The sequence below is a fragment of the Oncorhynchus tshawytscha genome, linkage group LG02 (assembly GCF_018296145.1).
Source record: "Oncorhynchus tshawytscha isolate Ot180627B linkage group LG02, Otsh_v2.0, whole genome shotgun sequence".
In the NCBI taxonomy this organism is placed as follows: Eukaryota; Metazoa; Chordata; class Actinopteri; order Salmoniformes; family Salmonidae; genus Oncorhynchus; species Oncorhynchus tshawytscha.
The window spans coordinates 57,403,207-57,418,468 of NC_056430.1; the positions used below are offsets into that span (position 1 = coordinate 57,403,207).

A 15,262-nucleotide genomic window follows, 5' to 3' on the forward strand; every position below is an offset into this window, starting at 1 on the left:
GGAGGCTGTTATAGCAGCAAATGGGGGGACCAACTCCCTATTGAATATAAATTATTGTGGAATGAGATGTTCAACGAGCAGGTGTCTACATACCAGTGGAGGCTCCTCAGAAGATGAAGGGGAGGACCATCCTCAGCGAAATTTCATGAAAATAAAATAATGAAACATTAAACAAGTTATCCTTTTTAGATAAAACTGTATTTAATATATTCATATGTCACCAGATAATTGATTAAAATGTACTGTTTTGCAATGAAAGTCTACAGTAACTTCAACAGCACTGTCTGGGGTAGCACCATGATGTAGCCGGACGACAGCTAGCTTCCATCCTCCACTGGCTACAATGACTTCAATACAAAACCTAGGATGCTCGTAGGCCTCACCCCTTCCATAGACATACATGGTAATTATGACCACTTTCAGAAGACATCCTCCAACTAATCAAAACTTTTGCAGTATGAACTGACATGTTGTCCATCCAAATCATAGAATTAGGATCACAGAATGAAACTACTGAGTTGTATTGGGATTGTGCCACAGAGCATTATGGAGGTTCTATGTGTTGAGAAGCTTGGTGACATTGTTGGACAGAGATTAAGAGCGAAATTAGTTAGTTGAGCATTTGTTTGATATTATTCAATTCAAATGAGGGTTTTTTCGATTTACAGGAGAGGGAAGTATATTATAAATTGTTTTCTTGGTTTTCGAACTTTATTTTTGTGTTCAGTTAGCTCAATTTATTTAAATTTGCCTTGCTAACTTCAGTAGCTAGCTTAGCTACCAGCGCAAGTATGCAGTTCTCTGCCAGAATGGTAGTAGGTGCAACGTTGCCGAAAATGTTCTGGACTTTTTGTTGAAGAACCCCTTTCATTCTCTGGGGTACACGGTGCTAATTAAGTGAGGGTTGACCTCTGCCTGAGATCAGTTTCATGAAGAAGGATGAAAAGGTGAGGGCGTTCAATACCAATTGGTATCAAAAAGATAGCTGGTTAACAAGGAGCCTTTCATCAAGACGCCTGTATTGCTGGCCTTGCCGGATTTTTGGAAAGTCTGAGCCTTGAGCGAAAGAGGGGTACAGTGACCTGAAGAACATTGATCGTTCAGCAGGCAGCATATAAATGCCCACATCAGATTCAAAATTCTGGGATAAAGCAACGTGATATAACGAGAACGTTAGAAGAAACAGGGATGTTCTCAAGCTGTTTATCAACACCACTGCATTTTTGGGCATGCACAAATGGGCTTTTAGAGGACACGACGAAAGGGAAAGTTCAGCCGAAAAGGGAGTACAATGAGCTTGCATAGGTAATTAAAGTAACAATGCTTAACTTTACCAATATATCAAACTTTCTACTGTCTTTTCTGGGATGTCGAAATCTATTCCAAATGATTTGATATCTTCCATTAGATTAAAGAGAGAGCTTGACGCAGCACATTTTCTTTGTGTGAGTTCAAGTAGGCTTTCCACTTTCCTCAGGTATTTATTTAGCAAATATGAAAACACAATCACTCCGGACAAACACAAGCAAAAAAAATCATGATATACAGTTGAAGTCGGAAGTTTACATACATCTTAGCCAAATACATTTAAACTCAGTTTTTCACCATTTCTGACATTTAATCCTGGTAAAAATTCCCTGTTTTAGGTCACTTAGGATCCCCACTTTATTTTAAGAATGTGGAATGTCAGAATAATAGTAGAGAGAAGGATTTATTTCAGCTTTTATTTTTTTCATCACATTCCCAGTAGGTCAGAAGCTTGCATACACTCAATTAGTATTGGGTAGCATTGCCTTTAAATTGTTTAACTTGGGTCAAACCTTTTGGGTAGCCTTCCACAAGCTTCCCACAATAAGTTGGGTGAATTTTGGCACATTACTCCTGACAGAGCTGGTGAAACTGAATCATGTGTGTAGGCCTCCTTGCATTTTCAGTTCTGCTCACAAATTTGCTATGGGATGGAGGTCACAGGGCTTTGTGATGGCCACTCCAATACCTTGACTTTGTTGTCCTTAAAGCATTTTGCCACAACTTTGAAAGTATGCTTGGGGTCATTGTCCATTTGGAAGACCCATTTGCGACCAAGCTTTAACTTCCTGACTGATTTATTGAGACTCCGCTTCAAAATATCCACGTAATTTTCCTTTTTCATGACGCCATCTATTTTGTGAAGTGCACCAGTCCCTCCTGCAGCAAAGGACCCCCACAACATGATGCTGCCACCCCCGTGCGTCACGGTTGGGATGGTGTTCTTCAAATTGCAAGCCTCCCCCTTTTTCCTCTAAACACAACGATGGTCATTATTGGCCAAACAGTTCTATTTTTGTTTCATCAGACCAGAGGACATTTCTCCAAAAAGTACAATCTTTGTCCCCATGTGCAGTTGCAAACCGTAGTCTGGCTTTTTTTGTGGCAGATTTGAGGCAGTGGCTTCTTCCTTGCTGAGCAGCCTTTCAAGTTATGTCGATATAGAACTCATTTTACTGTGGATATAGATACTTTTGTACCTGTTTCCTCCATCATCTTCACAAGGTCCTTTGCTGTTGTTCTGAGATTGATTTGCACTTTTCACACCAAAGTACGTTCATCTCTAGGAGACAGAATGTGTCTCCTTCCTGAGCGGTATGACGGCTGTGTGGTCCCATGATGTTTATACTTGCACACTATTGTTTGTACAGATGAACATGGTACCCTCAGGCGTTTGGAAATTGCTCCCAAGGATGAACCAGACTAGTGGAGGTCTACTGATCTACTGATCTAGGTCTTGGCTGATTTCTTTTGATTTTCCTATGATATCAAGCAAAGAGGCACTGAGTTTGAAGGTAGGCCTTGAAATACATCCACAGGTACACCTCCAATTGACTCAAATGTTGTCAATTAGCTTATCAGAAGCTTCTAAAGCCATTACATAATTTTCTGGAATTTTCCAAGCTGTTTAAAGGCACAGTGAAATTATCTGTCTGTGAACAATTGTTTGAAAATTTACTTGTGTCATGCACAAAGTAGATGTTCTATCCGACTTGCCAAAACTATAGCTTGTTAAGAAGAAATTGGTGGAGTGTTTGAAAAACAAGTTTTAATGACTCCAACCTAAGTGTATGTAAACTTCCGACTTCAACTGTAAATGTTACAGCAGCCTGGGCTACACCTAAAACATTAGAGATCTGACATGCTGTATGGGATGAAAATTAGACCATTTTTCAGTTTGATCAACTTTAGGCTACTAATAAGAGCAGATGCATACAGCCTATGTGCGCTGTACATTTGGTCAGGGTAACTAATTGGTAACGTTATGTATTTATAGTCCATTTGTGTGTCAGGAGAAAATGTGATCAAATTTGGTTTATATTCAACATTGGGCTGGCTAGGCTACCTTTATGTTTTCAATCCAAAATTATTAACATAATAGTGATGACAGATGTGAGTGAATTTCTTATAAGGCCTACAGTTGCATAGAACTGCATGATGCAAACCTGCATAAAGCAAGCTCAGGCCTGTGAGTTCTATTGTCTATCAGTTGTTGTCACTGTGTCTGGGTAGAGGAAATCACCTTCCTAATCTAGTCTAAATATAATTAATATGAACAAGTATAAGGTTGCTGCAGTTTGACAGGGTTTTCACCCCTGTCTGCTCACCCACTGGCACATTGAATGTTTCCTCTCCAAGCACTGTGAGTACCCCTATCAATTTTCACTCATGACTCTATGTAGAGTCAATCACATAACAACAGTGCCTCTGAACCTCAGGAGGCTGAAGAAATTCAACTTGGCCCCTAAGACCCTAACAAACTTTTACAGCTGCACCATTGAGAGCATCCTATTGGGCTGTATTTCCACCTGGTATAGCAACTGCACAGCATGCAACCGCAGGGCTCTCCAGAGGGTGGTGTGATCTGCCCAGCGCATTACCGGGGGCAAACTACCCACCCTCCAGGACACCTAAAGCACTCGATGTCACAGGAAGGCCAAAAAGGTAATCAAGGACATCAACCATCCAAGCCACAGCCTAGATTCTTCAAAGTAGCTACCCTTTGCCTTGATGACAGCTTTGTACACTCTTGGCATTCTCTCAACAAGCTTCACCTGGAATGCTTTTCCAACAGTCTTGAAGGACTTCCCACATATGCTGAGCACTTTTTGGTTGCTTTTCCTTCACTCGTCGGTACAACTCAACCCAAACCATCTCAATTGGTTTGAGGTAGGGTGATTGTGGAGGCCAGGTCATCTGATGCAGCATTCCATCACTCTCCTTCTTGGTCAAATAGCCCTTACACAGCCTGGAGGTATGTCGGGTCATTGTCCTGTCCTCTGACAGCTGGTGCTTAAAGCTAGTGAGGGAGATATGTGTCTCCAGCTTCAGTGATTTTTGCAGTTCGTTCCAATCATTGGCAGCAGAGAACTGGAAGGAAAGGTGGCCAAAGGAGGAATTGGCTTTGGGGGTGACCAGTGAGATATACCTGCTGAAGTGCGTGCTACGGGTGGGTGCTGCTATGGTGACCAGTGAGCTGAGATAAGGCGGGGTTTTACCTAGCAAAGACTTGTAGATGACCTGGAGCCAGTGGGTTTGGCAACGAGTATGAAGCGAGGGCCAGCCAACGAGAGTGTACAGGTCGCAGTGGTGGGTAGTATGGGGCTTTGGTGACAAAATGGATGGCACTGTGATAGACTGCTTTCAATTTGTTGAGTAGAGTGTTGGAGGCTATTTTGTAAATTACATCGCCGAAGTCGAGGATCGGTAGGATATTCAGTTTTACGAGGGTATGATTGGCAGCATGATTGAAGGATGCTTGGTTGTGAAATAGGAAGCCGATTCTAGATTTAATTTTGGATTGGAGATGCTTAATGTGAGTCTGGAAGGAGAGATTCCAGTCTAACCAGACACGTAGGTATTTGTCAGAACTGTCCAGAGTAGTGATGCTGGACGGGCGGACAGGTGCGGGGAGTAATCGGTTGAAGAGCATACATTTAGTTTTACTTGCATTTAAGAGCAGTTGGAGGCCACGGAAGGAGAGTTGTATGGCATTGAAGCTCGTATGGAGGTTAGTTAACACAGTGTCCAAAGAAGGGCCAGAGGTATACAGAATGGTGTCGTCAGTGTAGAGGTGGATCCAAGAATCACCAGCAGCAAGAGCGATATCATTGATGTATACTGAGAAAAGAGTTGGCCCGAGAATTGAACCCTGTGGCACCCCCATAGAGACTGCCAGAGGTCCGGACAACAGGCCCTCCGATTTGACCCAATGAACTCTATCAGAGAAGTAGTTGGTGAACCAGGCGAGGCAATCATTTGAGAAACCAAGGCTGTTGAGCCTGCCAATATGAATGTTGTGATTGACAGAGTCGAAAGCCTTAGCCAGGTCGATGAATACGGCTGCACAGTAATGTCTCTTATCGATGGCGGCTTTGATATCATTTAGGACCTTGAGCGTGGCTGAGTTGCACCCATGACCAGCTCTGAAACCAGATTGCATAGCGGAGAAGGTACGGTGGGATTCGAAATGGTCGGTAATCTGTTTGTTAACTTGGCTTTCAAAGACCTTAGAAAGGCAGGGTAGAATAGATATAGGTCTGTACCAGTTTGGGTATAGAGTGTCTCGCCCTTTGAATAGGGGGATGACCGCAGCAGCCTTCCAATCTATGGGTATCTCAGACGATACGAAAGAGAGGTTGAACAGGCTAGTAATAGGGGTTGCAACAATTTCGGCAGATCATTTTAGAAAGAGAGATTGTCCAGATTGTCTAGCCCGGCAGATTTGTAGGGGTCCGGATTTTGCAGCACTTTCAGAACAACAGCTATCTGGATTTGGGTGAAGGAGAAGTGGGGGTGTCTTGGGTGAGTTGCTGTGGGGGGTGGGGGTAGCCAGGTGGAAAGCATGGCCAGCCGTAGAAAAATGCTTTTTGAAATTCTCAATTATAGTGGATTTTTCGGTGGTGACAGTGTTTCCTATTCTCAGTGCAGTGGGCAGCTGGGAGGAGGTGCTCTTATTCTCCATGGACTTTACGGTGTTCCAGATTTTTTTTGAGTTTGTGCTACAGGCTGCAATTTTCTGCTTGAAAAAGCTAGCCTTACCTTTCCTAACTGCTTGAGTTATTTGTTCCTAACTTCCCTGAAAAGTTGCATATCACGGGGGCTGTTCGATGCTAGTGCAGAACGCCACAGGATGTTTTTGTGCTGGTCAAGGGCAGTCAGGTCTGGAGAGAACCAAGGGCTATATCTGTTCCTGGTTCTACATTTTTTGAATGGGGTATGCTTATTTAAGATGGTGGGGAAGGCACTTTAAAAGAATAACCAGGCATTCTCTACTGATGGGATGAGGTCAATATCCTTCCAGGAAACCCGGGCTAGGTCGATTAGAAAGGCCTGCTCGCTGAAGTGTTTTAGAGAACGTTTGACAGTTAACAAGAAAAGCATTTTACCGATAGCCTACAACCCATATAGGCCTACACCTAATTTAGGTATAATAGAATAAAATAATCAAAAATGCAACAGAAGAAAATACTATAATTATTGTTTTTTTTTAAATGATCAGCCAAATGTTATTATTATGAGATGATTATTATTATTATCATCATTGTTGGCCAATCACTGCTTTACTATCTATAATTAGCCTATTATTGGCATTAGGCTATTATCGGCTTACAATGGTTGTTGTAGGCCTTTTGTTTCTATTATTAGCAAATTATTCTCATTAGCAGATGTAAAATTATGAAAGACAAGCATGGTAAATTTGAATTCCGTAAAGTAAGTGTGGAAAAAGTGAAAAAAGTATTGTTGTCTATCAACAATGACAAACCAGTTCAACATGTCGAGGAGAACATCATTAACCAGAGCCTGGAACACAGCTGGGGCGTTGGTAAGGCCAAATGGCATGACCAGATACTCATAGTGACCGCTGGCAGTCTTCCACTCGTCCCCTTCCCGTATTCGCATCGGGTGGTAGGCATTCCGTAGGTCCAACTTGGAGAACACGGTGGCCCCCTGGAGTGGCTCAAAGGCTGAGAAGATGAGTGGTAGTAGGTAGCGGTTCTTCACTATGATGTCGTTGAAGCCCCGGGAAGTCGATGCAAGGGCACAGGGTTTTGTCCTTCTTCTCCACAAAGTAGAAACCTGCACCAGCAGGGTAGGCAGAAGGATGGATGAACCCTCTAGCTAGGGAGTACTCAATGTGGTCTCCGGACCCGACAGAGGGTACAGTCGTCCCCAGGGCGGAGTGGTGCCTGGAAGAATGTCAATCCCTCCGTCATAGGGTTGGCCAAACGGAAGAGAAGTGGCCCAGGCCTTACTGAACACCTCCCGGAGGTCCTGATACTCCGCGGGAATGGCGGAGAGGTCCGGGGCAACTTCCAAGCCCACAGGAAGATGTCCCAGGGCAGGCTGCGCTGACCTCAGACAATGGGCGTGGCAGAACGGGCTCCAGCCCATAATGGCACCAGGAGTCCAGTCTATGATGGGGTTGTGTCGCTGGAGCCAAGAGAATCCCAATACCACGGGAACCTGAGAAGACTTAATTAGCATGAAGTGGATAGCCTTGCTGTGGTTCCCTGACTCTCGTAGGTTGATCGGAGTGGTATTGTGAGTGACCCAGGCTATAGAGCGCATGTCCAGCACTCTAATGTCCATTGGAATGGAGAGGGGCTGAGTGGCGATGCCCAGCTTGGACGCCAAGGTAGCGTCCAAAAAACTTTAAATCGGCTGCAGAGTCGGTGAGTACCCGGAGAGATTTTGACTGGTTCCCCCACAACAGGATGGCATAGAAAGGGGTGCGAGTAAGGGGAGATGAAAAGTTCTCCATAAGGCCCACCATAGTACTTGTTTTTTTTAATGGGCAGGTAGCTATGAAATGTCCCGTAGCTCCACAATATAGACAGCTCTGGGTGCGGAGTCGGCGTAAGCGCCCAGCCGGAGTCAATCCAGCCCTTCCCAGGTGCCTGGACTCCGAAGGAGGCGAGTCGGCAGCCCTCTGTGATTCCCAAGAGAACTCGGGTGACGTCAGGTTCGCTCGAACATGTAGACTTCGGGGGTCTCTGGGATTCTTCGGAGGCAAGGTGGGAATCGAGAGCGAACGAGGGCAACAGGGCACAGATCCCCTCTACCTCCTATGTTCTCGATGCTGCCCATCGATCCAGAACGCTATGAGGAAGTCAAGGTCAATGTTTAGGTCCTGGGCTGCAAGCTCATCTTTGACCACCTCCGATAATCCGTGAAGGAATATGTCGAACAATGCTCCGGGTTCCAGGCACTCTCAGCCGCCAACGTGCAAAAATCCACTGCATAGTCTGCCACACAACAGGAGTCTTGATGTAGCTGGAGTAGCCTCTCTCCCGGACAACAGAGAATCAAACATCTTCCGAACTTCTGCCACAAACTCCTCTAGACGGAGGCAGGTGGAAGACTGTTGCTCCCACACCGCCGTAGCTCAGACGAGTGCCCAACCGGACATCAGCGTTATGATGTACTCTATCCTTGAGCACTGGGAGAGAAAACCCCGGCAGGTTCCGGAATCTCCAGCGTAGCGTTCCGGAGGAGGTAAGCGGGATTCTCGGGACACTGGGGTAGGGCTGGGAGATTACGGGTGTGACCCGCTTCCAGCAAAGTCTCGAATGCCTGGTCATGGAGTTCTGCCAGGGTATGGAGTTCCTCCATAAGACATTGCAGTAACTCCTCGTGTCGTCCAGTGGTGGCTCCTTGAGGGGAGACAGCATTGTGGAGCTGGTCTGAGTCTGCTGGGTCGGTCATGACCAGTTCGTACTATCACGTTTTAGGGAAGTCCCAGATGCAGACAGTGTCGAAGTAACAAAAGTTTATTCCTAGAAAAGGGGCAGGCAAAACGACAGGGCAGGGCAGGCAGAGGTCGATAATCCAGTGTGGTGAGGCAAGGTACAGGATGGCAGGCAGGCTCAGGGTCAGGGCAGGCAGAATGGCCAAAACCGGGAAAACTAGAAAACAGGAACTATAGACAAGACAAGAGCAAGGGGAAAAATGCTGGTAGGCTTGAAGAAACAAAACGAAGGAGCAAGGGGAAAAACGCTGTTAGGCTTGACGAACAAAATGAACTGGAAACAGACAAACAGAGAACACAGGTATAAATACACAGGGGATAATGAGGGGGGATGAGAGACACCTGGTGGGGAGTGGAGACAAGTACATAGACTGGTGAAACAGATCAGGGTGTGACAGGGATGCTGAACCACATGAGGGACTGCACCATGGCTGAGTCACACAGAGTACAGGAGGACAGTTCGTGGGACATGTCTGTTGTCGAACTAAAAGCCTTCATTTCGATTTTGTATATCTGTGGTGCACAAGGCGCAAAGAGTTTGGCATTATTGGAGAGCTTCTGGTCGGCTGACTATGGCTATGCATTCTTCAAAGGACCATGTCCCGGAATCGATTCAGGGAGATCATGAGATTCCTGCATTTTGACAAGAGAGAAAATCGAGGCAGATGTCTCCAAGAAGACAAATTTGCCCTGGTTTCCGAGGTGTGAGTGAAACTTGTTCAGAACAGCATCACCTGCTACAAGCACGGTACTGACATCACTGTGGATGAGCAACTGTTCCCCACAAAAGCACGCTGTCGCTTTACTCAATACATGGTGAACAAACCAGAAAAGTTTGGTATAAAGTTTTGGCTGGCTGCAGATGTGAAGAGCACGTACATTTTGAATACCTGAGAAAGCATGAGACGCGGAGACCCGGTCAAAGATGGTGCTGAAGATGGTTGATCCTTACCTGGGGAAGGGAAGAAACATCACTACGGACAACTTCTTCACCTCACTTGACCTCGCCAAAGCACTGCTCTCCAAACAAAAACTGCCCGGTGGGCACAGTAAACAAGGCAAGACAGGAGCTGAGCAGATGGAGCTGTTCAGCACACAGGTGCTGAAATGTGAGAATGCCACACTCATTTACCAGGGTAAACAATGAAAGAACGTCTGCCTCATCAGCACAATGCACCCATCTGTTGCTAAAAGGAGAAGCATGAGACGGTTGCTTACTACAATGCAATGAAGATATATATTTTTTTCTTGCTGTGTTTACATTGATTCTTTGCATTTACACTGGCACTGTTTTGTGTAGCCTATAGAATTTGCAAGTAAGAATTTGATTGTAGCATATGGTGTACTGTATTGTATTCCAGTGCATACCACTAATAAACTTGTATTTCATTTGAAGGTGAGCGTGGATGTGCTGGACCAAATGGCGTGCAAGTACAGGGTCCAAGGCAGTACTCGAAGATGGCCAGTGGCAGTGTCCTACAACATCTTTGACCTGGCTGGCATAAACGGCTGCAGCATCAGGAGGATACGCGGCCAGAGCAGTTCTAAGTGTGCAGGCACCGCAAACAGAACAAAACTTGTGTCACGCCCTGGTCTTAGTATTTTGTGTTTATATATTTATTTGGTCAGGCCAGGATGTGACATGGGTTTATTTTGTGTTGTGTTTTTGTATTGGGGTTTTAGTAGGTATTGGGATTGTGGCTGAGTAGGGTTGTCTAGTAAAGTCTATGGCTGCCTGAGGCGGTTCTCAATCAGAGTCAGGTGATTATCGTTGTCTCTGATTGGGAACCATATTTAGGTAGCCCGGGTTTCACTGTGTGTTTGTGGGTGATTGTTCATGTCTCTGTGTGTGTTAGCACAAGATAGACTGTTTAGGTTTTCACGTTACGTTTGTTGTTTTGTTTTGTTCGTTTTTTCTTCTTCATTAAATATGTATCTAACTTACCACGCTGCATTTTGGTCCGACTCTCTTTCAACGGAAGAAAGCCGTAACAACACTTGCCAGAAAGTAGAGTGCGGAAAATGTATACGAATGCGGTGATTACTTGTGTTAACTGTGAGTAGGTTATAGAGACTAAATAAACAGTATGAGCCAGGGCACAAAGTTTGTCCAATAAATATATATTGTTTTACATTTAACCAAGTTAAATTCTTATTTACAATGACGGCCTAGCAGGGGGCAGTGCCAGAAAGTACTGCCTTGTTCAGGAGCAGAACAACAGATTTTTACCTTGTAAGCTCAGGGATTTGATCCAGCAACTTTTTGGTTATTGGCCCAACACTCTAACCACTAGGCTACTGGCTCAACACTCTAACCACTAGCCCAACATTCTAACCACTAGGCTACTGGCCCAACACTCTAACCACTAGGCTACTGGCCCAACACTCTAACCACTAGGCTACTGGCTCAACACTCTAACCACTAGGCTACTGGCCCAACACTCTAACCACTAGGCTACTGGCCCAACACTCTAACCACTAGGCTACTGGCCCAACACTCTAACCACTAGGCTACTGGCCCAACACTCTAACCACTAGGCTACTGGCCCAACACTCTAACCACTAGGCTACTGGCTCAACACTCTAACCACTAGGCTACTGGCCCAACACTCTGACCACTAGGCTACTGCCTATTAGCCATCCAGTTCAAATGTTTATGAGCCCAACATATGAAACATTTTTAAATAGAAAAGGATGTTAATTTTGTTCTACTGAGTTGTATTGCTATGATTGCTTCATGTATCAGCTAATCTGTAGCATTTTAATGAATTATATTTTTGTCCCTGGTGACGGTCAGATTGACCGCTATGTAAATTATCCATGTATATTACACCTGTTGTTACAATGACATGAAAACATTTTTTACATGTTTCATCTTTGTATTTTTAAAGCTTTAAAACAACATATCAAAATAACACAATTTTTTTATCAAATTTTGTCGTACAGTCAGAAAATACAGTATTGTCTTATTTTAGTATTTACAGTATATGTGCATCTGGATCAATCAATAGATTGTCTGACTCATTACAATTGACATTTGGTTTCCTAAGGTTTCTTATGACATATTTTAACATTACAAATGCATTAATTAATGAATTGTAAAATGAAGTGCCATGGATAAAATGTGTGTAGAATGTACATGTAACAACAAAAGAAAAAGCAGAAAAACAAAGTATAATGTTGTCCTCCGAAAACAAAGAGTAACAACAGTGAAATAACAGTGGAGACGCTTGAAGAATGGCAATGAGCCTGGCCTTCTTACTATCCCTCACTCTGATGCTGGGTGACAGTCCTCAAAGATCAAATCAGATTCACTTGCCCAGACAGACTAAATATAGAGCGCAGCCAGTCAAGAAAACACATTTAAAGGTGCAGTACAAATATCTTTCCCCTCTCTCCTGTTCTACTTCACAAGACAATATTTGTTTATGTCCCTGCCTTGAGGAAGAATTTCAGCAAGTGTTGCCGGATTGCATAAATTGAACTGAAAATATAGCAAAAAAAATGTGTAGGCCGGAATGTTGATATGGAAAAACAACAGAAGATAGATGAATAAATAGATGAGTAGAAAAGTACAGTAATGGTGGGTCCGCTAAATGGGATGTCTGGGTGTCTCAGCGGCAGCATCTTCCTTATGGAGCAGATATGTTTAATATTCTTGACAGATTTAATCAGAAACACAGGAGCAGGTCCTGATTAGGATGAAAAATAAGGTAGCATATGCTTATAGTAAAATATACATGTATTCCATAAAAAAACCATAAACTTGTCAAGACAGGAGGCCAGCAAACCCAGATCTCAGTCCATCTTGGAGCCCATCACCCAGGGACAACAAATGGATCACGGGCATGAAAGCTACCCTTGGTCCAAAAACTACAATATATATATATATATATATATATATATATATATATATATATATATATATATATATATATATATATATATATATACATACATACATACATACATACATACATACATACATACATACACACACAAAGTATATGGACACCACCTCAAATTAGTGGATTCTGTCACACCCTGATCTGTTTCACCTGTCTTTGTGCTTGTCTCCTCCCCCCTCCAGGTATTGCCTATCTTCCCCATTATCCCCAGTGTACTTATACCGGTGTTCTCTGTTTGTCTGTTGCCAGTTTGTTTTGTTTCGTCAAGCCTACCAGCGGTTTTCCCCGTGCTCCTGTCTTTCTCTAGTTCCTGTTTTCTAGCTTTCCCGGTTTTAACCATCCTGCCTGCCATGACCCTGACCCTTCCTGCCGTTCTGTACCTTTCGGACTCTGCTCTGGCCTACTGACCTCTGCCTGCCCTTGACCTGTCGTTTGCCTGCCCCCCTGTTTCTGTAATAAACTTTTCTTACTTCGAAACTGTCTGCATCTGAGTCTTCTCCTGAGCCTTGATATATTCGGGCATTTTAGCCACACCCATTGCTGACAAGTGTATAAAATGGAGCATAGAGCCATGCAATCTCCATAGACAAACATTGGCAGTACTGGATAGCTCTGTGACTTTCAATGTGGCACCGTCAAGGGTTGCCTCATAGGATGTCAGTTTGTCATATCCCTGGCCTGCTAGAGCTTCCTGTAAGTGCCGTTATTGTGAAGTGGAAACGTCTAGGAGCAACATCGGATCAGCCGCAAAGTGGTAGGCCACACAAGCTCACAGAACAGGTGCTGAAACGCGTGGCGTGTAAAAATTGTCAGTCCTTGGTTGCAACACTCATTAACATCAGCAACATCACCACAACAACTCTTAGTTGAGAGCTTCATGAAATGGGTTTCCATGGCTGAGCAGCCGCACACAAGCCTAAGGTCACGATGCGCAATGACAAGCATCGGCTGGAGAGGTGTAATGCTTGCCGCCATTGGACTCTGGAGCAGCAGAAAAGCGTTCTCTGGAGTGATGAATCACGCTTCAACATCTGGAAGTCTGACGGATGAATCTGGGTTTGGCGGATGCCAGGAGAATGCTACCTGCCCCAATGCATCATGTCAAGTGTAAAGTTTGGTGGAGGAGGAATAATGGTCTGTGGCTGTTTTTCATGATTCGGGCTATTCCCCTTAGTTCTAGTCAATGGAAATCTTAACGCTATAGCATACAATGACATTTTGCACTTCCAACTTTATGGCAACAGTTTGGGCAAGGTCTGTTCCTGCTTCAGCATGACAATGCCCCTATGCACAAAGCGAGGTCTATAAAAAAATTGTTTGTTGAGATCGGTGTGGAACAACTTGACTGGCCTGCAGAGAGCCCTGACCTTTACCCCATTGAATACCTTTGGGATGAATTGGAATGCTGACTGCGAGCCAGGCCTAATCGATCAACATCAGTCACCGACCTCACTAATGCTCTTGTGGCTGAATGGAAGCAAGTCCCCACAACAATGTTCCAATATCTAGTGTAAAGCATTCCCAGAAGAATGGAGGCTGTTATAGCAGCAAATGGTGCACCAACATTAATGCCCATGATTTTGGAATGAGATGTTCAATGAGTGTCCACATACTTTTGGTCATTTAGTGTATGTTGACTATGAGGTGACAATGATGTAGGCTTTGTGTATCTGTTAGCAGTCATGTTAGTATATATATATATACTGAACAAAAATACAAACGCAACATGAAAAGTGTTGGTTCCATGTTTCATGAGCTGAAATTAAAGATCCCCGAAATGCACAAAAAGCATATTTCTCTAAAATGTTGTGCACAAATTTGTTTACATCCCTGTTAGTGAGCATTTCTCCTTTATCAAGATAATCCATCCACCTGACAGGTGTGGCATATCAAGAAGCTGAATAAATAGCATTTTCATTACACAGGTGCATCTTGTGCTGGGGACAAAAAAAGCCCACTCTGAAATGTTCAGTTTTGTCACACAACAAAATGCAACAGATGTCTCAAGTTTTGAAGGAGCGTTGAAATTGTTGCTTGTTGCATTTATATTTTCGTTCACTATAACAGAACCCCCCCTCATAAAAATAATTCCATATTAGTAGCACATTGTTGAGGTCAGAACTGCAATTTACAGATACTCTCCTTAAAGTAATACTGTATGTCTTTGGTAGGTTTTTATCTATGAATACCTCCACGGAAACACAGCTGTTCTTAGAGTGAATCACCTCTCAGGGGGAGTTAAACCCTTCATTTGATTTGTCAAGAAAACAACAGAGCAGCACAGACAAAAGAAGAACCATGGGAAAGGTTTGAACACGATCCACCCAAGCCTTTTCAAAGCCATACACACTGAAATGTCCCAAAGCAAAGAGAGAAAAATGAACTGTACCTGTAAGAGATCTTTCTGTCTCTCCATTTCTGTCCCGTCAGGGCGTAGCGTTTATTCCGCCTCCGCCGGCTGATGTGGGGGTGGTCAGGAACGCCACATCGAGGTTTCCTCATCCACCTTTAGAGAATGGGACACAACCCCAAATTACATAATTACACACCTAAAGTATAACGTGCCTTCGGAAAG

The 15,262-nt window shown here is 44.0% G+C and overlaps 1 protein-coding gene across 1 annotated transcript in view; it reads right to left on the reverse strand.

Moving 5' to 3' along the window:
• The window catches only part of mmp24 (matrix metallopeptidase 24), a 67,390-nt gene that overhangs the window by 24,570 nt on the left and 27,558 nt on the right, over positions 1-15,262 (reverse strand). Inside the window, exon 3 of the mRNA XM_024444091.1 lies at positions 15,077-15,193. Within this exon, the coding sequence (XP_024299859.1) occupies positions 15,077-15,193 (117 nt within the window). The remainder of the gene's footprint in view (positions 1-15,076; positions 15,194-15,262) is intronic.